At 38.8% G+C, this 21,666-nt stretch overlaps 2 protein-coding genes across 5 annotated transcripts in view; one reads left to right on the forward strand and one right to left on the reverse strand.

Moving 5' to 3' along the window:
- The window catches only part of XPNPEP3 (X-prolyl aminopeptidase 3), a 58,970-nt gene extending 37,345 nt beyond the window's left edge, over window positions 1-21,625 (reverse strand). For 2 of the 4 annotated variants that reach the window (XM_058568298.1, XM_058568295.1), the window contains exons 1-2: window positions 21,487-21,625; window positions 3,992-4,108 (exon numbers count right to left, since the gene is read on the reverse strand). In XM_058568298.1, coding sequence (XP_058424281.1) covers window positions 3,992-4,108; window positions 21,487-21,550 — 181 coding nt within the window. In that variant the 5' untranslated portion in view covers window positions 21,551-21,625. Of the gene's footprint in view, window positions 1-2,896; window positions 3,036-3,991; window positions 4,109-21,486 lie in introns of those variants that run through there. The other 2 variants (XM_058568296.1, XM_058568297.1) reach the window with 2 other exon arrangements.
- DNAJB7 (DnaJ heat shock protein family (Hsp40) member B7) lies at window positions 13,657-14,592 on the forward strand. Its single transcript, XM_058568299.1, has one exon. It carries the CDS (start codon window positions 13,657-13,659, stop codon window positions 14,590-14,592), a length of 936 nt encoding a protein of 311 aa, XP_058424282.1.
- Window positions 21,626-21,666: the final 41 nt, after the last annotated feature.

The raw sequence follows: 21,666 nt of genomic DNA on the forward strand, positions 1-21,666 counted from the left end.
AAAACATGGCCTGTGGCCAAAGATCTGGCTTGTCCCCATAAGTCATCAGGCTCTCATGCACCCAACCAAATGAGTACCCATTAGGCCAGTAGTGTGCATCAGAAACACCCAGGAAGCTGTTCAAAATACATGGTCTAAGCCCTGCCATCGAGATTCTGATTCAGCAAGTCTACAGGATCCTAGCACATACTGTATTTTGAGAAAGCTCACCTAATGGTTTAGATAGATTCAAACCACTTTCAATTTCTGTCATTTCTTAGACATATATTTTAGTCTTTTAAATAGTATAAAATCTCACCCCACCAAAATAAATCTTGATCTTTTAGATATTATTCAAGTCAACCATGTTTAACAAAACTTAAAAAAAAAATATACCCCTTGCTCAAGGCAGAACTACAACTAAACTATCACTGAAAGATGGATACCTAACTGATTTTGAAACATTTAAAGGAAGAATATTTGGGAATTATTATGTATAACCCACTCTAGAACCAATCTGTTCATCATTTAAAATATTATACTTGACAATAACTGTATAGTCTCAGCGATTATATTTGATGATAAGGGACAAAAAAGTAAATGGTGAAAGCATTCCCTTAAATTACGGGCCACACAGTTATATTCTGATTACTTCCCAATGAATCTGTTCACTGTTGTAGCTGAAAGAAAACCAAGAATTGGTTCTGGATAAGTCAGACAAGTCATTCTGACAAGTCCAAGTCTCTGAATAGCCTTTTCTTAAAGCACTCCAATCTATATCACATATTCCAAAATTAATTTTGCTTAGGAATGTAAAAATGTTAGAAATATAGGTTTTTGAAAATAATTCTTCATTTGGCATTAATTCTTCCTATTCCCTGATAAGTTTCAGTGTTTATGTGAGCTGAACACCTTGCTGTTCTGCTAATGAAAGCATTACTCCTGTGGCAATGTCAGGGAACTATGTAAGCGTCTTTCTTGTACAGATATTATAAAAAGCAGATTGACAGTTTGTAATAGTATATAGCTCAGAATGCCACTCGCCTTCCTACATGGAATCACCTTTTTTTCCTGGGTGGTAAGTGGAAGGCACATCAGTGATCAAGAAGGATGAACTGACATCTTCTGTCTTTATACACACAGTCCTTAGCACAAGGATGGCAATGTCATAAAAAGAAGGAATGGTCAACGATGCTCAGATTTCGTTAAGGAAATAAGTTTTAAAAATCACTAGAAGGACTTAGAGGAGTCAACCTGACTCTTTATTTCCATCTAAAGCAGTATTAGCACAGCCAGAACAGAATTCCTTTATCTCCCATGTCATTTTGCCGAATATTTTCCAAGTTACTATTGCTTCAGAAAACCTAGGTAGGAATGGCCAAGAGAAATCCAGGGGAAACAGCTCTCCAAAATCCAGGAGTTGATCCAGTAATTTCACTTCCAAGAATTTATTTTAGGGAAATAATTGATCAGTATACAGAATGTGTACACACACACACACACACACACACACACACACATTTATATATAAGAAATAAGTCTAGAAAGATACATATACCAAAATCTCAATAGAGGGTTTCTCGGAGTGATGGGATTATGAGTAATTTTTTAAAAAGTTTATGCTCCTCTGTATTCTCTAATTTTTCTATAACATATATGGAACTTGTGGAATAATTAGGAAAGGGATTGAGATATTTTCCAAAAGTTTTAAGTACTGGCAAGTATTGGGAAAATAACTATGCCAAACGTGAAACCTTTGGGAGCAAACTAAGTAATAGCCAAAATAATTTTATACCCCAAACTAACAAACTGACTTTGGCTCTGTAAAAGAGATTTTTTAAAAAAGTATTACATGCCTTTTAATTTTTCTTAATAACTTACTCTTCCTCCACCCCACAATCATATTAACACTTCCCTAAGTTTTGCATTTCTACATGGAGAAAGATGAATGATTAATACTTTGGATTCTAATATAGTTTTTGCCTCCAAAAACTGTACAGTAGTCCCTCCTTACCCATGGTTTCCACAGTTTCAGTTACCAGTGGTCAACTGCAGACATCCAACCATCACATCGTCATGGCTTGACAATCCTCCTGACATATCGTCAGATGGTCAATAGTAGCCTAATGCTACGTCACAATGTCTACATCATGCACCTCACTTCATCTCATCACGGAGGCACTGTATCATCTCACATCATCACAAGAAGAAGGGTGACTACAGTACAATAAGATATTTTGAGAGAGAAACCACATTCACGTAACTTTTATTACAGTATATTGTTATAATTGTTTTATTTTATTATTAGTAGTTGTTAATCTCTTACTGTGCCTAGTTTATAAATTAAACTTGATCATACGTATGTATGTATAGGAAAAAACATAGTATATATAGGGTTTGGTTTTAGGCATCCACTGGAGGTCTTAGAACATATCCCCCATGGATAAGGGGGGACTATTGTATACCTGATGGTTTCTTTAACGCTGATAATTCTGTTTTAAAATTCCATCTACTTCTATTCCTTCTCACCTCAATGTCCAAAACCCTATGTCGAAGAGAGTAAAAATTAGGACAGACATCCCTTTTCCCCCATAGCTGATATGACCATATGTATATGTATGAAAATGTATGGGTATATATTTAGTTACATTCATTTTTTGTATAGTTAACACACACATAACATACATAGCAAGCAGTCTAGATACAGAGGCCATCATCTTGACAATATGATTACTAGTTTCAAGGCCTGGAAAATGCAGCTCACCATGTAAAAGTATCTCACCATGAGAAATCAATAATTTTCAAAGCTGGTAAAACTTAATATCAATTCCACTTAAAAAAAAATCGAAGCTACAGGTAGGTTGATAGGGTAGAGAAATACTTAAATTAATACCCACTGGATTGCTATTAAGCTTACCTTACAGCTTTGAAAAACTCTGATTTCTTGTGTGTTTCAGTGGTGAGCTGCATTTCCTGAGTCGCAGCCATAGGAAGTCCAGTCTGATGAAGAATCAGCAAAAGGAAGCCCTCACTGAGAGACACACTGGTATCATTCACTAAGTGGAGATAGTGAAAGAGCAACATATTTCTCAAGGCAATTTAGATTATTAATACACATACGCTTACATAGTAAATACAGATTTAACTTCCCATGGCAGAAGCAACAGCTAATTTCCCTTAAAAACCTGACTGCTTTTGCTACAAAGCATTTAGTTTTACCCTACCTACCTCTTTGGGATGATATTCATTTACCATAGTTCATCCCTTAACTGCCTTTTTTTAAAAACAAAAGAAAACAAAAACCTTTAGGTATAAATTTGAGCAATAGTGATAACACATCTTCTAGCAACAACACTGGAATCTTACAGCAGAAAAAAAATTAGTGAGGTAAACCTTTATCAATTTATAAAAATTAGTGAAGTAAACCTTCATTGATTTTCTACATCACCTTTATCACTGTTATCATCTCTCAAAGCTGTGACAATCAGATCTGGACATCTTGCATAATCTATATAGAAATCTTTTTGTTAAACAAAATTTTGAAATGAGCATTCGACACTTTCAAGAAAAACATGTTTTCTAAAATGTTTTTAACACAGTAGTTCATAAGGAATCAATAATCAGAGCACAGTTGTAGAAATTTTGTTTTAGAAAGTAATAGAACTTTTCTCTAAAAACATCCTGAAATACATACTTTTCACTGATAATTCTGAATCATAAGGCTTATTGTATTTATTGCTCTAGATGGTGCTGTCAACACAGTACCAGTAGCCATATGTAGCTATTTAAGTTTAAATTTAAATTTACCAAAATAAAATAAAATTAAAAATTTAGTTCCTCAGCTGCACTAGCAATATTGTAAGTGTACAACAGCCACTTGTGGCTAGTGGTTACTGTATTAGACAGCACAGATCTAGAACATTTTCATCACTGCAAAAAATTCTATTGGATAGCACAGTTCTAGATTAAGCATCTAAAGAGAGAGAGAGTTATTATAATTAACAGGCCTTACCTGGTCTGAGCAGGTGTGGGTGTGTAAAGGGACTGGGCTGGCCTAAGTATCGGTTTGGAATCCTCCTCTCTGGGATGGGCTGGAGGGAGTACCTTCGCTGTGAACATGACATGCATCCTGAAGGAAAAATAGAGGATGAAATGGAACAATGAATCTAGAAAGTCCTCACAGTATATATACATTTACCTATCTCCAGAAGTTGATGCTTTAGAAAAATGTAAATGAGTATTTCCTTCATTATTTATATGGCCCTTCTTTGTGCCAGCCAGAGTCTGTGTTGGCCTCTAGGACTACAAAATGAGATCATCTTTACCCCTTAGTCTATTACAGTATAATAGAGGTATATATATACATATAGTATGACTAAGGTAAGTATAGGGACCTATGGGAACAGAAGGAAGTCAACAAACAAAAGCAGAGGAGGGTTTAGGAAGTATTTCACACAGGTAGTGTGAAGCTGTGACCTAAAATTCAGAAAAAGAATTAACATTTTTATTGAGAATATGTGAAGTACGAGGAAACATGTACATGCTATCTCATTTAATCTTCAAATGTTAAAGCTAGATAAAATAATGTATGAAAAATGCTTAATCATAGCACACAATAAACACTATTATTAGCTTCATTCAACAAGATTTATTAAGCATGTGATTAGAACACATGCTGGGAAAGACACAAGAATAAGACACGACTATTCGTCCAGGTCTTCAAAGAATATACAGTCCAGTGGATGTGAGACAAAACAGAGCATTACAATACTACATGGTGAACGCAGTGGTAGGTTCAAACACAAGGCTTTTGAGAGCACAAAGACTAATATAACGCTGGGGGATGGGTGCAATGACAAAGATAGGCACACGGTGCTCTGGGGAACACAGAGAAGCACACAAAAGGTGTTTGTGTGTGACTGCAGAAGTAGGTGATGCTTACTCTGAATAGGAATTAGTCAAGTGAAGGAGACAAGGGGTCGGGAAGGTATCATGAATGATATTATGAAAGAGAAGGCACAGAAGGCACTGTGTGTGTGTGTGTGTGTGTGTGTGTGTGTGTGTGTGTGTGTGTGTGTAGGGGGGATGAGGGAGAGAATTTCAGGTTGGTGCTGCTGGAGGGAAGTGAAAAGATTAGAAAGGTAAGGCTCAGACCATTGAAGGCTTTGTTTGGCAAATTAAGGAATTAGATTTTTTTTTTTTTTTGTGAGGAGGACTAGCCCTGAGCTAACAACCTATGTCAATCCTCCCCTTTTTTCTTGAGGAAGAGTGGTCCTGAGCTAACATCCGTGCCCATCTTCCTCTACTTTATATGGGGTGCCGCCACAGCATGGCTTACCAAGCAGTGCGTCGGCGCGCACCCAGGATCCAAACCCGCAAACCCCGGGATGCCAAAGCAGAGGGCGCGCACTTAACCGCTTGCGCCACCGGCCGGCCCCAGGAATTAGATTTTTAACTGCCGTGTGAGGTAGGCCTTATCATCGCCTTTTTACAAATAAGTAATCAGACTCAGAGATGTAATTTGTGCAACATTACAGTTAGTATTGGGGAAGCTGGGATTCAAACCCAGGTTTATTTAACTCTAAAATCTTTGATCTTATTCCTCTACCCTGCTGCTCAGTAGGTCGTCTGTTGAATCCCAACAGCACAATCAGTACTATACAATCTCCTTGTGAACATACAAACACCACAACAGCAGAATGTGATCAGTCAGGATCAAGTTAAAGGTTTCTGTAGAGATTATGAAGTACGAATGATGGTATATGTATTTGAAGAGAGAGAAGTCTTTTTTTTTTTTGTGAGGAGATCAGCCCCGTGCTAACATCTGCCAATCCTCCTCTGTTTTTTGCTGAGGAAGACTGGCCCTGGGCTAACATCGTGCCCGTCTTCCTCCACTTTATATGGGATGCCGTCACAGCATGGCTTGCCAAGCAGTGTGCCGGTGTGCGCCTGGGATCTAAACTGGCGAACCCCAGGCTGCCTCAGCGGAACGCGCGCACTTAACCGCTTGCGCCACCGGGCCGGCCCCTGGAGAGTTAGAAGTCTTAAACGTTAACTCTGAATTAAATTTACAGAGGATTATTAAGAAAAATTATAGCTTCTGGGATGATTAAAAAGACAGAAAATGGTACAGGTTTCCAGGCAGTATGAAAATACAGTTAAGAATAATGAAAAATGAGAAAAAGGACAAAATATTAAACAAGTATTTCCTGGAATCCGCCTTTAGAAAATGTACAGAATATATATTAGAGAATATGCCCAGTCTATGCACATTGAAAGCTTAACAAAGACAAGGCAAGCAATTTACAGAAATACAGAGGACAGAGGAACTTGCTAACTGACACCATAGGGATGCAATCAACAAAGTCCAGACTGTGGGAAACACTACAAGACAAATAAATCAGTTTCTTCCACATAAATTCCAAGGCAGGTAGGGGTGGTAAGAGATGGAAGGGGGAATTTACAGATTAAGAAAACCTTAAAAGTCACTATCAACCAATTGTAATATGTAGACCTCATATGGATCCTGATTCAAGCAACGAATGGTAAAACAAATACACACTCACACTATTTATTACATTTATGAGATCATTAGCAATTTGGACAGTCATTGCATATTTGATGGTATTATGGATATAATGTTTATTTTCTTAAGGTGTGATAATGGTGTTACGGTTATGTTAAAAAGGAAGAACCTTACTTTTAGAGATATAAACTGAAATATTTACAGATGAAGTGATATGATCTGGGATTTCTCTCAAAATGTTATGGAGGTGGGGTGGATTGGGGAGAGGATGAATGGGAATTTGGATGAAACAACTGGCCATGAGTTGATAACTGTTGAAGCTGGGTGATGAGTACACGAGAGCTCATTATACAACTCTATCTACATGTGTATATGTTTGAAATTTTCCATAGTAAAAGGTAGAAAAAAATGGTTAACAAGGAGTAAACAAAGGTAAATAAGGAGAAAAACAAAGGAAATAAGTACGCACTCTGGAAGGCAATCTAAGACAAAGAGTTAAAGGCAGCATAGTATAGTGGAAAAAAAGTGCTAGTTCTAGGTTAGTTCTATTACCTATGTGACCTTGGCATGTTACATAATTTCTCTGCACTTATTTCTTCACCTGTGAAATAAAGCAGTTATATTAGGTAGTGGCTTTCAAACTTTTAAAACCAAGACCCACAGTTAGAAATATATTTTACACAGTAACCTAGTATATATAGACCTATATATATTCATAATATATTTAAAAGTTTCACTAAATACTGTTCTATGACTAATATTTTTTTCTGTCCTATTCCATTAAAAAAAGTTTGTCTCAGTGCACTAAAATGATTTTATTACTATAATGTCTTGAATGGTAGCCCCCAGAAAGATATGTCCAAACCCTAATACCCAGAACCTGTGACTGTTAATTTAGTTGAAAAAAGGGTCTTTGCAGATGTAATTATGGATCTTGAGATGAGGAGATCACCCTAGATAATCTGGGTTAGGTCCTAAATCCAACGACAAGTGTTGTTATAAGAGAAACACAGAGAGAGATTTGAGATAGACAGAAGAGAAGATGAGGAAGCAATGTGACCACGAAGGCAGAGACCAGAGTGATGTGGCCACAAGCCAAAGAACACCTACGGCCACCAGAAGCTGGAAGAGGTAAAGAACGGATTCTCGCCTGGAGCCTTTGGAAGATGTGCAGGCCTGCTGACACTTGATTTTGGACTTCTGGCCTCCAGAACTCTGAAAGAATACATTTCTGTTGTTTTAAGCTCACCATGGTTGTGGTAATTTGTTATGTCAGCCTCAGGAAACTAACACAATGACCAACTAAGACTGCAACTTGCAATTGGAAAAACACTGCACTAAAAGTTTATGTCTCCATACTGAGATCACCTCCAGTTAAGGGACAGGGGAGATGTGAGAATCCTCAATAATTTGCAAGAGTATAAAGGGATCCTGAGTATAACCTCTGCCCCACCCAAACATCAGATTCCCTACACTGTTATTTGCAAACACCCTCAGACCTTCCCGAAAGCACAGCAGCCTCTGGCCCACTTAATTTTTTAGTTACTTGACCGCTGACATTTCTGTTTCTTGAAAGTAGAGAAAGCCCAAGGAAGAGGTGATAGTGGGTTGTCTATGTACAAGAACGTGTTGGTGGAGTAACTGGGATGAGTAGTATGAAGAAAAGGGATACAATTAGAAGTGTAGCAGAAATCCCTGAGCTTTTTTCACTTGTAAGCAAACTCTCGTCCTAATCAAAGCTCACACAATATAGGATGTAGCTCCATTTTTCCTTATTACAACAAATGGTAGAGGCACAGTCTATTTAATGCTTTCAAATCACAGCTGGTCAATGATGATAATGATGATTATGATGACAGCTAACATTTATTCTATTTTTTATTATATTCCAGAAAGTATGCTAAGCACTCTGCATGTATTAACTTATTTAATCCTTATAGCTGTGTAAGGTAAGTACTATTTTAAATTTGTAACTAATTTTTGAACTGGGAACATATTCATATGGATCAAAGTTCAAAAGATACAGAAGTGATTTACAGGGAAAAGACTTTCTCCCATACCTATCCCCAAGTTACCCTGTATCCCTTCCTTGAGGTAGCCAGTATTATCACTTTTTTGTTGAAATCAAATCTATCTATAGATATCCCCTTCTTTAAACAAATAGTAGCATTCTATGTTTGAGTTCGTCTATTAAAGTACTTCCCATTTAAAGAGGAGAAAAAAGATACACAGAAAGGTTAAGAAACTTGCCCAAGACGAAGAACTAAGAACTAGGATTTGAACAACAATCAATTTATAAAGCTCATGTCTGTCTACACTACCATTTCACCAGTAAAATAATTGAATGTAAAAAGTTAACCCATTTTCTCTTTTTTAATGTTTAGATGAAATACTACTAGAACACCCAATCCTTTAATTTTGGACCACTTCCAAGCAAAGGAAGCTTAACTCTAACAAATGCAAAGCAAACAAATACTTTAACATGAGACATAAAGTGAGATGTTTATTCTCAGTAACTTAAAAAATACAGTCTCGATAGCTTCTTACCTACATTCACTTAAACAAGATTTTTTGCCCAAGGTCATATATTAGTTAGTAGCAAAGCTGGTATGTCAAATCTTACTTCTAAAATATCCAATTCAATTCAAAGGAGGGCCATTCCTTAGTTTAGACCCTCCTCAATCCATCTGGACTACTGCAAGTCTCCTAACTGATCTGCCTGTCTTGGGTCTTGTCTCTCTTCTTCAATTCATCTTCTATAGGATACGCTATTTCCAAAGCGATCCCTCTAGTCCTTTGCCTCAACCTCGTCAAAGATACTGTCAACAAAATCAGGTTTAAATTCCAGGATCTATCCTTAACTTTCCAGCTTCCTGTACTAACACTATATGCTTCAAACTCTAGCTTAGCACCCTTCCTGATCTGGTCCCTGCTCACTCCTCTGGCCTAATCCTCAAAAAACATTATTGCAGCCACACTAAACCACTTGAAGAGCCTCAACTTATTAGTCTGTATTGAACAGCATTTGTCTTCAAAAATGCAGTTCTCTTGTCTAAAATGGCCTTTGCCTGCTTCTATGACTACCCAACTTCTCAAAAATCAGCTCAAACACCACTTAATCTAGGAAGCCTTCTCTTAAAACTCCCCACTCCTAATGCTTCTCATGCAAACTCTCCTCTTCAATGCTCCTGTGCTTAAATCTATTTTAACACCTACTACACTGCACATAACTACTAATTAGCTTGCCAGTCTACTATAAACTTGTGGAAGACAGGGATCATTTGTTATCTGACTTTATTTCTCCAGTGATTAGACTGGGATATATTTTGAAGATCAAAAGCCAACAAGTTATGGCCTCTGATTATACGCAGGGAGTAAAGAAAAAAGAGAAATTAAGAATGATTCCCAGGTTTTTGGCCTGAATGGAGAGATCAAATAGGCAGTCTTAAATTCAGGGGGAAAAGTAACAGGCTAGATATATAAATGAAGGTGTCATAAGCACATAGATGGTATCTAAAGCCCTAGGACTGGATAGTACCTAGGGAGACTGTGTAGATAAAAGTCCAGGTACTATAATATTTTAGTGTCAGAAGGAAAAGCATAGGAGAAAGGAAGAAAACTAGAAGAATATGGTACTTAGGAAGTTAAAGAAACAAGTGTTTTAAGAAGGGGGAAGTGCTCAACTGTGTCAAATGCTGCTAAACGAGAGGAGGCCAAAAGGACAACCACTAGATTTGGCAACAATGAAGTCACTGGAGACAAGAACAGTTTTAGTAGAGTATAAAAGAAGCCAAAATGGGGGAAGGTAGTCAAAAGGTACAAACTTCCAGTTATAATATAAATAAGTTCTGGGGATGTAATGGAAAGCATGGTGACTATAGTTAACAATTCTGTACTGTATATTTGAAAGTTGCTAAGAGTGTAGATCTTAAAAGTTCTTTTCACAAGAAAAAAAATCGTAACTATGTGAGGTGATGGATGATAACTAAACTTATTTTGGTAATCATTTTGCAATATATACATTATATCAAATCATTATGTTGTACACCTTAAACATATGCAATATGTCAATTATATCTCAATAAAACGGGGGGGGGGGGGTGGGAGACAGAAGCCAGACTAGAATACGCCAAGGAAAGAACAGGATGGAAGAAAGCACAGACATCAAAGAGAGAGAACAATTTTGAGAAGTTTTGTTGTGAGGGGTTCAGAGAAAATGGCATAACAGCTGGAAGAGGCAAGGGATCAAGAGAGGGGGAAATAATTACAAAAGCAAATCCTTGTCTTACACTTTCACGCTCTACTGAAATTAGGTTTTCAGTGCTTTTTCCAATTACATGAATTCCTTGAGAGCAGAATTTTCTATTTTTTAACTCCTCTCCATATCATAGGTTCTCAATACATGTTTGTGGAATGTCTAGAACCTAAACTCTTAAGTCCTGGTCCAAGAAATGCGATAGAGTGGAAAGAGCAGAATTTGAAATCAGATAGACTTAAGTTTAAATATCAGATTTTTCACTAACAAGCTAAGTAGCCTTAGACAAATTACTTTATCTTTCAGAACCTTAGGTTTTTATGGGCACAAAATATTTACTTTGCCGGAATACTGTGACAATTAAATGAGAAACTGCATGTAAGTCACTCGGTACAGTGTCTGACCCAAAGATGGTGCTCAAAAAATGTTCAATATTGGGGTCAGCCCGGTGGTGCAGCGGTTAAGTCCACACAATCCGCTTCGGTGGCCCGGGCTTAGCGGGTTCGGATCCCGGGCGTGCACTGACGCACCACTTGTCAAGCCATGCTGTGGCGGCGTCCCATATAAAGTAGAGGAAGATGGGCATGGATATTAGCCCAGGGCCAATCTTCCTCAGCAAAAAGAGGAAGACTGGCATCAGATGTTAGCTCAGGGCTGATCTTCCTCAAAAAAGAAGTTCAATATTATTATTGTTGTCATTATTTCAATGGCAGGCAAATATAATCATGCATAAACCATACATACACATATGTAAACACATATACTGTATAGAATTGAAATTATTTGAGTTTAAGAGTTTTGCAATTCCTCTAGTCAACTGGTATATCAAAACAAACACAGGGGCCGGTCTTGTGGCGCAAGTGGTTAAGTGCACGCGCTCCGCTGTGGCGGCCCGGGGTTCGCTGGTTCGGATCCCAGGCGCGCACCAACACACTGCTTGTCAGGCCATGCTGTGGCGGGCGTCCCATATAAAGTGGAGGAAGATGGGCATGGATGTTAGCCCAGGGCCAGTCTTCCTCAGCAAAAAGAGGAGGACTGGCAGATGTTAGCTCAGGGCCCATCTTCCTCAAAACAAAAACAAAAACAAAAACACAACGCAAAAAATATTCAGAGCTGGCGAGCAGTCTTGAAAGACTGTCTAGAAACACATACCATTGTTTTATATCTCATTAGAATATCACTTAACGGATGGGTTTAGAAATGTGATGAAAAATAAATACAATATAGGGGAGGAAAAACAAAGACCATTATAGGGAATTTCCTGGGGCAATAAAATGAGCCAGGAATACAATACAAGTCTTTTTAATTCAGGTATAGTCTATTGATAATTTAAATTGCCCCACAAGAAAATCAACTTTGGTCTAGTTTGCCTCTAACTGGGTTTTCTAACTCTACTTTCCCACATACAACTGATTTTCCACATAGCAGCGAGTGACCCATTAAAAAGGTAAGTCAGGGGGCCGGCCTGGTGGCAGAAGGGGTTAAGTGCGCACATTCCGCTGCAGCAGCCCAGGGTTCGCCGGTTCGGATCCCGGGCATACACTGACGCACCGCTTGGCAAGCCATGCTGTGGCAGCGTCCCATATAAAGTAGAGGAAGATGGGCATGGATGTTAGCCCAGAGCCAGTCTTCCTCAGCAAAAAAAAGAGGAGGATTGGCAGATGTTAGCTCAGGGCCGATCTTCCTCACCAAAAAAAAAAAAAAATGTAAGTCAGATGCATAACCCCCTTCAATGACTTCCCACTATACTTGGAATGAATGCTAGCTTTATTTGCAATAGCTCAAAACTGGAAACAACCAAAATGTCCATCAACGTGGCTAGTAACTACTGTATTGGATCATCATGTGGCTGACTGTCATCTAGGTCTCAGCTCTAATGTCATCTCCTCAGAGGTCTTCTAAAACCAGTCCAAGGTAGCTCTCCACCCTCATCACACTACTCTTAATTTTTTTGCAGCACATATCACATTATCTCAAATTATTTTGTTTTCTTATTATTTGTACTCCATTATTATGTAAATGCCATAAAAATTGGTATTTTTTGTTTAATACTATCATCACCAGTGGCTAAAACTGTGCCTTGCACAAAGTAGGCATTCCATAATTATATACAGAGTACATAAATGTGTAATTTTCAAAATGTTTAACTATATGTTGTATAGTAGTAAACTTTAAGTGGCCAAAGATACCATCTTCTCATATGACTCACCACTGGCACGCAGAAAGCTTGTATATTAGGCTACTTCCTCCAGGAAGCCTTCCCTGACACCCCAAAGTCTGGGCTAGGTGTCTCTCATATGATTGCTTAGCATTCAGTACTTCCTCCATCATAGCCTTTACTATATTGTAATTGAGTTACTTGTTTGTATCTCCTACTGAACTGTAAGTCTCTTGATTCAAATAAACAAATGTGTCAATTGCTTGAGTACTTTTTTCATATAGTTCACAATTTTTCATTTTTCCAAACCAAAACATGGAAGAACTGAGAAGTAAGTTATTAAGGCTCAGTAACCTAGAGGTCATATTATGCAAGGGGCATGCTGTGGCCATCAACAACAGGTTCCACTGGTTTATGAGGCCTTGTCTGAGGCTTCCAGAGGGTTCAGGATGGTCTGGTATCACTCTGGCCTAGCTCCATTTGGAAGGTCTAGTCTCTACTCAAACCCCAGAATGACACCATAATGCAGCCCTCTCTGACATAAGCTTGTAACTCTGCTTGCCACATAATCAGTATCCTGACGTCTCCTAGCAGTGGCCCATGGAAATAACACTGTCTTCAATGTAAAAATATGCCTATTACAGTCACTGCCTCTACCACCACCAGCAGCAGAGCCTGAGCTGAGGAAACCACGGTTCTCACTACCCAGAGCATCCCTTTCCAATAATCTGTGAAAACATGGTGGATTACTATGAAGTTCTAGGAGTGCAGAGATATGCTTCACCTGAGGACATTAAAAAGGCTTATCGTAAAGTGGCACTTAAATGGCACCCTGATAAAAATCCAGAAAATAAGGAAGAAGCTGAGAGAAAATTCAAAGAAGTAGCTGAGGCATATGAGGTATTATCAAATGATAAAAAACGGGACACTTACAATAAATATGGCAAAGAAGGATTAAACGGCGGAGTCGGAAGTCATTTTGATGCTTCTTTTGAGTATGGCTTCACATTCCGTAAGCCAGATGATGTCTTTAAAGAAATTTTTGGTGAAAGGGACCCATTTTCATTTCATTTCTTTGAAGACTCACTTGAGGACCTTTTAAACAGTCCCAGAAGCTCCTACGGAAGCAGAAACAGAGGTGCAAGATCCTTTTTCCCTACCTCCAGTGAATATCCAATTTTTGAGACATTTTCTTCATGTGATACAGGATATATACCATATGGTTTACTGGGTCATGAGGGCCTTAATTCATTCTCTTCCCTGGCATTTGATGATAGTGGGATGGGCAACTATGTATCTGTAACAACTTTAGGTAAAATTGTTAACGGCAGAAATACCAATACAAAAAGAATTATTGAGAACGATCAAGAAAGAGAAGTTGAAGACGATGGTGAGTTGAAGTCTTTCCTTATAAACGGTGTGGCAGATGAAGACGGCTTTGCGGAAGAATGCAGCTGGAGAAGACAGTCATTCAACAATTATTCACCAAAGTCCTACAGCCCCAAACATGTATGTCAATATACTTTTGTGGACAATGATGAGCAAGGAATACCTTGGGTCACAAGCAACTGGGATCCCTCTATGTTCTCAGCAGGATTCAAAGAAGGTAGTAAAAGGAAAAAAAAGAAGCATAAAGAGGTGCAGAAGAAGAAGTCAACCAAAAGGAATCATTAAATTGACTTTTCAGACACATTATGTTAATATAACATTTGAACATGACACTTGGCGTGTTTTGGTTAATCAGAGTTTTGTAGATAACATTTGTTTGATATTATACTAAGATTATGTTTTTAACATGTTTATAAGGATTGTGGATATTTGGTCAGTGGTTTTCAGATTAGGTATGTCAGAAAAAGATGAGTTTGTGGTGACAGTGATGTTAAGAATTTGGAAAACAGAAAAGATTATTTTACTTTTTGTTTTTGAGCTAAATGTTTACATATCAGTTTTTCTTTAGTAGAGTTTACAATCTATTTCATCCCTTTTATCAAGTTAAAACTGCTATACAAACTTCTGAAATATGTATAGCATTAGGAGTTAAAAATGTATTAAGATACACAGGTTCAGACTATATAATTATTCATGAAATGACTTTTTTCCAAGAGGCAGAGCATTTGACACATAACTTAAAGACACTATACATTAAAAATTAAAGTATAAAGTATTTTCTTTTAAGTTAAAAACAGTCAGACTTATATTTGCACACCCATGTTCATAGCAGCACTTATTCACAATAGCCAAGAGGTGGAACCAACCCAAATACCAATTGATGGATGAATGGATAAATAAAACATTTATATACAAACAGTGGAATATCATTCAGACTGAAAAAGGAAGGAAATCTTGCTACATGCTATAACATGGATGAACTTTAAGACATTATGCTAAGTAAAATGAGGCAGACATACACAAATACTTTATGATTCTACTTATACGAGGTATCTAAAGTCAAATTCATAGAAACAAGAAGTAGAATCGTGGTTACCAGGGTCTGGGGTGAGGGGGGAAGAGAGAGTTGTTGTTAATGGGTATAGTTTCAGATTTGCAGGATGACAAAGTTCTGGAGCTCTGTTTCACAACTGTATATTTAAAAATGATTAACATGGTATATTTTATGTTATATGTATTTAACCACAATTGAAGAAAAAAAGCCAGACTTACTCTGAATTTCTCAGAGCAATCTGGCTATATCACATGTGGTAGGCCATCAGTGAATCACTCCAGATAGGAAACTTTCTATTTTCTTTTTCAGTATGCACACAGGATCACAAATATATTACTCTAAAATACTATCTTTAGCCATTATATGGGCGCCAGCCCCGTGGCGTAGCAGTTAAGTGCGCTCGTGCTCCACTGCTGGCAGCCTGGGTTCAGATCCCGGGTGTGCACCGATGCACCGCTTGTCAGGCCATGCTGTGGCAGCGTCCCATATAAAGTGGAGGAAGATAGGCACGGATGTTAGCCCAGGGCCAGTCTTCCTCAGCAAAAAAACAGGACGACTGGCATGGATGTTAGCTAAGGGCTGATCTTCCTCACAAAAAAGAAAAGAAAAGAAAAGAATAAAAGACTATCTTTGGCCATTATAATTTAGGGTTATGATGGAAGAAAAATAGATGGGTTACAGATACATCAGATATTGAGCAAGCAGTTTGAGCTAAATGTTTGCTTCTTTTAATTAACTAAGTTTAATTTCAACACAATTACTTCTTAGCTTCCTGTAATTATTTCATTTTCAAAATATCCTGCTTTTGAGTCTATTATTTTTATTCATTCAACAGTATTTTTGAGTACCTACTGTTTGTCAGGTAGTGTTCTGGGTACCTGGGATACAGTAATGAACAAACAGCAAATATCTTAGCTGTCACAGAGCTTACAAACTGGAGAGAGACAATAAACAAATATTAAGTAAAATGTAATGTTAGTCACAGGTGCTAAGGAAAAAAAATAAAGTAGGGGAAGATGATAGAAGTTCTGGAGTATGAGGGTTGAAATTTTAGGTAAGGGAGCTGGGGAAAAGGGATGGTTACATCTGAGTAAAGATCTAAAGAGAAGGAGTTAGCCACGTGGATACTTGGTGAAAGAGAATTCCAGGAAGAAGGAATAGCAAGTGAAATGTCCCTAAGGCAGACAGTGTTTGAGCAACATGGAGGAGATCGGTGTGGCTGATTAAGCGAGCAAGTAGGGGCCAGCCCCGTGGCTTAGCTATTAAGTGCGTGCGCTCTGATGTTGGCGGCCCAGGTTCGGATCCCAGGCGTGCACCAACGCAGCTCTTGTCCAGCCACGCTGAGGCGGCGTCCCACATACAGCAACTAGAAGGATGTGCAACTATGACATACAACTATCTACCGGGGCTTTGGGGAGAAAAAGGGGAAAAAAAGGAGGAGGACTGGCAATAGATGTTAGCTCAGAGCTGGTCTTCCTCAGCAAAAAGAGGAGGCATGGATGTTAGCTCAGGGCTGATCTTCCTCACAAAAAAACAAAAACAAAGAGAGCAAGTAGATGAAGTAAGAAAGGAGATCAGATTACGCAGGGACTGCTAGAGAACAGTATGGACTTTGTTATTATATGTGGGACAGGAAGCCACTGGAGGCTTTGAGCAGAAAAGTGACATAATCCAACATATTTAAAAGGGCCCACTATGGCTGCTGTCATTGAAAACAGACTCAGAGCAGACGGGGGTAGAAGCAGGGAAATCAGGCTATCACCATAATCCAACATATTTAAAAGGGCCCACTATGGCTGCTGTCATTGAAAACAGACTCAGAGCAGACGGGGGTAGAAGCAGGGAAATCAGGCTATCACCATAATCCAACATATTTAAAAGGGCCCACTATGGCTGCTGTCATTGAAAACAGACTCAAAGCAAACAGGGGTAGAAGCAAGGAAATCAGGCTATGACCATAATCCAGGCAAAAGATTGTAGCAGCTTGGTCCAGGGTGGTGGAGGTGGGGGTGGTAAAGAGTGATCAAATTCTAGATATATTCTAAAGGGAGGGCCAAACAGAATTTGCTGACAGACTGGATACTGGGTATGATGGAAGTCAAGATTTTTGGCCTCAGCAACTAGAAGAAGGGAGTTACCATTAATCTGAGATAGGACTGCAGGTGTTAAGTTTTGGACGTGCGACATTTGAGATGCCTTGCATCCTGCATGTTCTCTTGTCATTGAATTCTTCCCTTTTTTTAAGCAAAAAGATGTACTGATCATATTATTTTAATTTTTTATCTCTTAGAAATGTAATTACTGTAAATTTTAATGTGACTAAAAGATGAGAGCAAATAATCTAGCAGCACTTAAACCCAATCTACCTTTGGCAAAATACAGTTCAGGGGTATTTAGCAATGCAACAAATTTGGAAACCAGAAAAAATTATAAGATTTACTATTTTAAAATGACTGCTGTAGTAAAGCGTGAGCTTTTGTTTTGTTTTGTTTGATTTTTAGTGGGTAGGTGGGTAGGGAGGAATGGTCATTCATTCTATAGGAGGGACTGGGGACAATTAGCATTTAAAGCTTATTTTCAGAAAATAAAATCATAAAAGCTTAGGGTATTTTAAATGCTACTTATATAAAATGTGGTATTTAGTAGAGTTTATCTTTCCTCATGTAGGTGGGACTAATCAAGAGTTGAAAAAAATGCAATTTTCCAACAAAAGCAAAAACCAGTATCTCCGAAAATTTAAGAATGCCATCACTTGCCTTCCAGTCCATTTTTCCACCCTTAAAAGATAACTAAAAATTCAGACTTAATCTTACCCAATAGCTTAAAATTATTCAATAGTTTCCCATTGCCTAAGGAAAAAGCTCATTGTTTCTTTCTTTTTTTTTTTTGGTGAGGAAGATTAGCCCTGAGCTAACATCTGTTGCCAATCCTCCTCCTTTGCTGAGGAAGATCAGCCCTGGGCTAACATCCGTGCCCATTTCCTCTACTTTATATATAGGACGCCTGCCACAGCATGGCTTGATAAGTGGCGCGTAGGTCTGCACCCAGGATCCGAACCTGCAACCCCGGGCCACCCAAGCGGAGCGTGCAAACTTAACCACTACACTACCGGGCCAGCCCTCATTGTCTCTTAACATAATATACAAGGCCCTCCATAAGCCAGCCACCAGTTTTCTTCCAACTTGATTTTCTACCACCGCTTCCTACACATCTTATGCTGGAGACCAGCTTTTTCCAAAATTTGTTCCACGGAATACCAGTTCAAGACTCACCACAGAAAAAGGGCTCCACAGTCAAACACATTTTGCAAATTACTACCAAATACATTTGCTTCTCAGAGACTTAGCGTTAGTCTATTATGGGCACTATGAAATGCAGCATTCCCCATACTTATTTGACCACAGAATCATTCTGCTGCTAACACCTACTAATATGCCCAGGAACATGTTTCAAAAAAGCTCCTCCAGGCTTACTACTGATTGCATATCTTTGTACCAGCCATTCTGTTTCAGAGTTCTGGGCCTTTACATGTTCCCTTTGCCAGGATATCTCCATTACTCTAGTTTGCCTAGTCAAAGCCTTCTTTCAGGTCTCAAATCTTACCTCCTAATCTTTAAAGGCATGCCCACATTTCCTCTTTGCTCCTCCCTGCTCCTGGAAAATATCTATCACTTTTTCTTTCTCCCCACCACTGGACCTCTATTACTAAATTTAGTATGTTATATTACAACTACTTGCTTTTTTGTCTGTTTCCTGTGATGGTAGAAATTTTTTCTGCTCAGTGCTCATATGTGGTGCTCAACTAACGTTTGTTGAATGAATTAACTGCAAACAGGCTTTTAAAACATTATTCTTGAGCCAGCCCAGATGGCCTAGCAGTTAAAAGTGTGGTATGCTCCACTTTGGCGGCACAGGTTCGGTTCCCGAGCGAGAATCCTGTCTGTCAGTAGCCATGCTGTGGCGGCAGCTCACAGAGAAAAACTAAGACTTACAACTAGAATATACAACTATGTAGTGGGGCTTTGGGAAGGGGAAAAAAAAAAGAGAAAGGGGAAGATAGGCAACAGATGTTAGCTCAGGGCAAATCTTTCCCAGGAAAAAAAAAATCATTCTCTACTTATTCTTTAATATTTTCAATATTTCCCTTCCCCATCTCAGACTTATATTTATCTTAAATGATTTAGATTTTTTAAATACAACATACTTATGCATCATTAGTGCTTCATTTTGCTTTTTGTCAGATGACTAGATGGTGTTAATTACGGCACATTCCAACAAATGAAATCACACTCCTAATTAGGTTAACCTTTAGCTAGTCAAAACATTTTCACTTTAGGAACATGTAACTCACAGATGAGCAAGTCTCCTATGGTACTCAATACCCTGTACCCAGAGCCTTTCTAAAGAAGGGCAACCAAGAGCACTACAGACATTCAAAGTTCTATTTATGAGTACCACAAGTGAGTGAAATTTTCAAATTCTTAAACTTAGTAAAATCCCAGAAAAACGTAATATTTACAACCCATTTCTGCCTTTCTTGAGCTCCCCTGTCACTTGAGACAAGACTCTATTACCAGCCTTCGCTGTACTGTCATTTATCTACTGCTTGTCTATCACTCTGACTAGACGATGAGCAACTCCAGAGAAGTGGAGATTCATCCACAATGATTACTAATTCAAAAGATATTGAACGAAGATACATTCTTTCTGGCTAAATAAAAAGTTCCCAAAGGACTCTCCTAAGCCAGAGTAAGACCTAGGGTGGTATAACAAAAAAAACCACTAGACAGCAACCATACAGCTGAAATTCCTGACTTGCTACTTGTGATCCTATGTTAGTTTCAGTTCCTCATCAGCAAAATGAGAATATCTGCCCTAACTTATTGGACTTCTGAGGATCCAAGGAGATCACTCATTCATTCAAAAGCCAATATATATTCTATGATATTAATATACAGGTGATTAAATTTATTTATTCTATTTAGGCAAAATGAAGCATAATGAATATTTCTTTCAAAGATCTTCGTGTGTATAATGCAGTATCTAGTCCTAAACCTTGATTAATCAGGTTTTACACAAAGCCTCAACAAATCCAAAAAAAGCCACAAGCAAAGGATGGTTTCAGCTCTAAATCATAGGTTGTGGCCTCTCTAAGACTGACTAACTGCACATCTATTCACCTACTCCCATGGAGAGGGAAAGCTTTCTGTAGCTTTACTATTAGAACCGAAGAGCAAGTTCTGTGCACAACACAACGGCTACTTTTCATCTTCTTTTATTTTTTAGAGTAAGGAGTAAGTCTTGATATAACTACCATCATTTTCAATAAATTCAAGTATATCAACATAAGAAATATACGCCAGACATAGCTTTGATGTTAAATACCATATGCTCTGGTTCACACATTGTTCACATATCCGCCCCCAAAAACTGAAATACGATCCAATGGCAGATCCGCCTGCAAGGTAGGCGGATTCAGCTCTCACTGATCAAGCTTTATGTTGACCAGATTAATTGCTCGATAGAGTATACCGTATAAAATGGTCTCCCTTATTCTTGGACTCGTTCATCTTGCCTTTACAAACAGGGCTTTCACGCATAAAAAGCCCCGAGAATATTTCCAAACAGTCTCTTCCGAGAGGAACTGCTCAAAGGATTTGTGTTACTAAACATAACATTTCTTGTACATTTTGGAGCCAGCTCTCAAGTCTTTGAAAACACAAAAATAGGATTTTAGGTTAACCCAACAGAAACAAGAGCTACTTGATGCGAGACACTTTGTCACCTAAGTTGTCACCTAAGCAGGTGTGACAACTGACAACTTCTATGAGTCTGAGTAACTTTGAAGACAGCCCCTCTGGGATGGCACACACGTTTCTCTCTGCAGTCACTTCGCTTCCCAGAATACCTCAACAGTAGAGCGAACACAGGGCCCACCCTTTTCCGGGAGCAGCAGGTAAAAAAGAAATCCGAGGAGCACGCAGAGGGTTTGGGAGTGGAGGCCCCAGGAGGAGAAGGGTCCGCCGAACCCGGGATCGCCTGAGACCAACTCGGATCCCTCTCGGGCGCCTCAGGCTTCTGAGAGAGCAAGAGCCGGAGGGGACACTGTAGAAGGTGAGTCTAACCTGAGAGGCTGCGGGCGCTTGCTACACCGGGAACCAGCTTAGTTGTTGAGAGTAACCAGCGCATGACCGACTGGCTCACGCGTCAGGAAAGAAAGAAAGAAAACAGCGGCAGAAGCCGCCACCCGCCGGGCTGCGTCGCCAGGAAACCGGGCCAAACGCCCCTCCCCTTCCGGCTGGGCG

This window comes from Diceros bicornis, chromosome 25 (assembly GCF_020826845.1).
Source record: "Diceros bicornis minor isolate mBicDic1 chromosome 25, mDicBic1.mat.cur, whole genome shotgun sequence".
Taxonomy (NCBI): domain Eukaryota; kingdom Metazoa; phylum Chordata; class Mammalia; order Perissodactyla; family Rhinocerotidae; genus Diceros; species Diceros bicornis.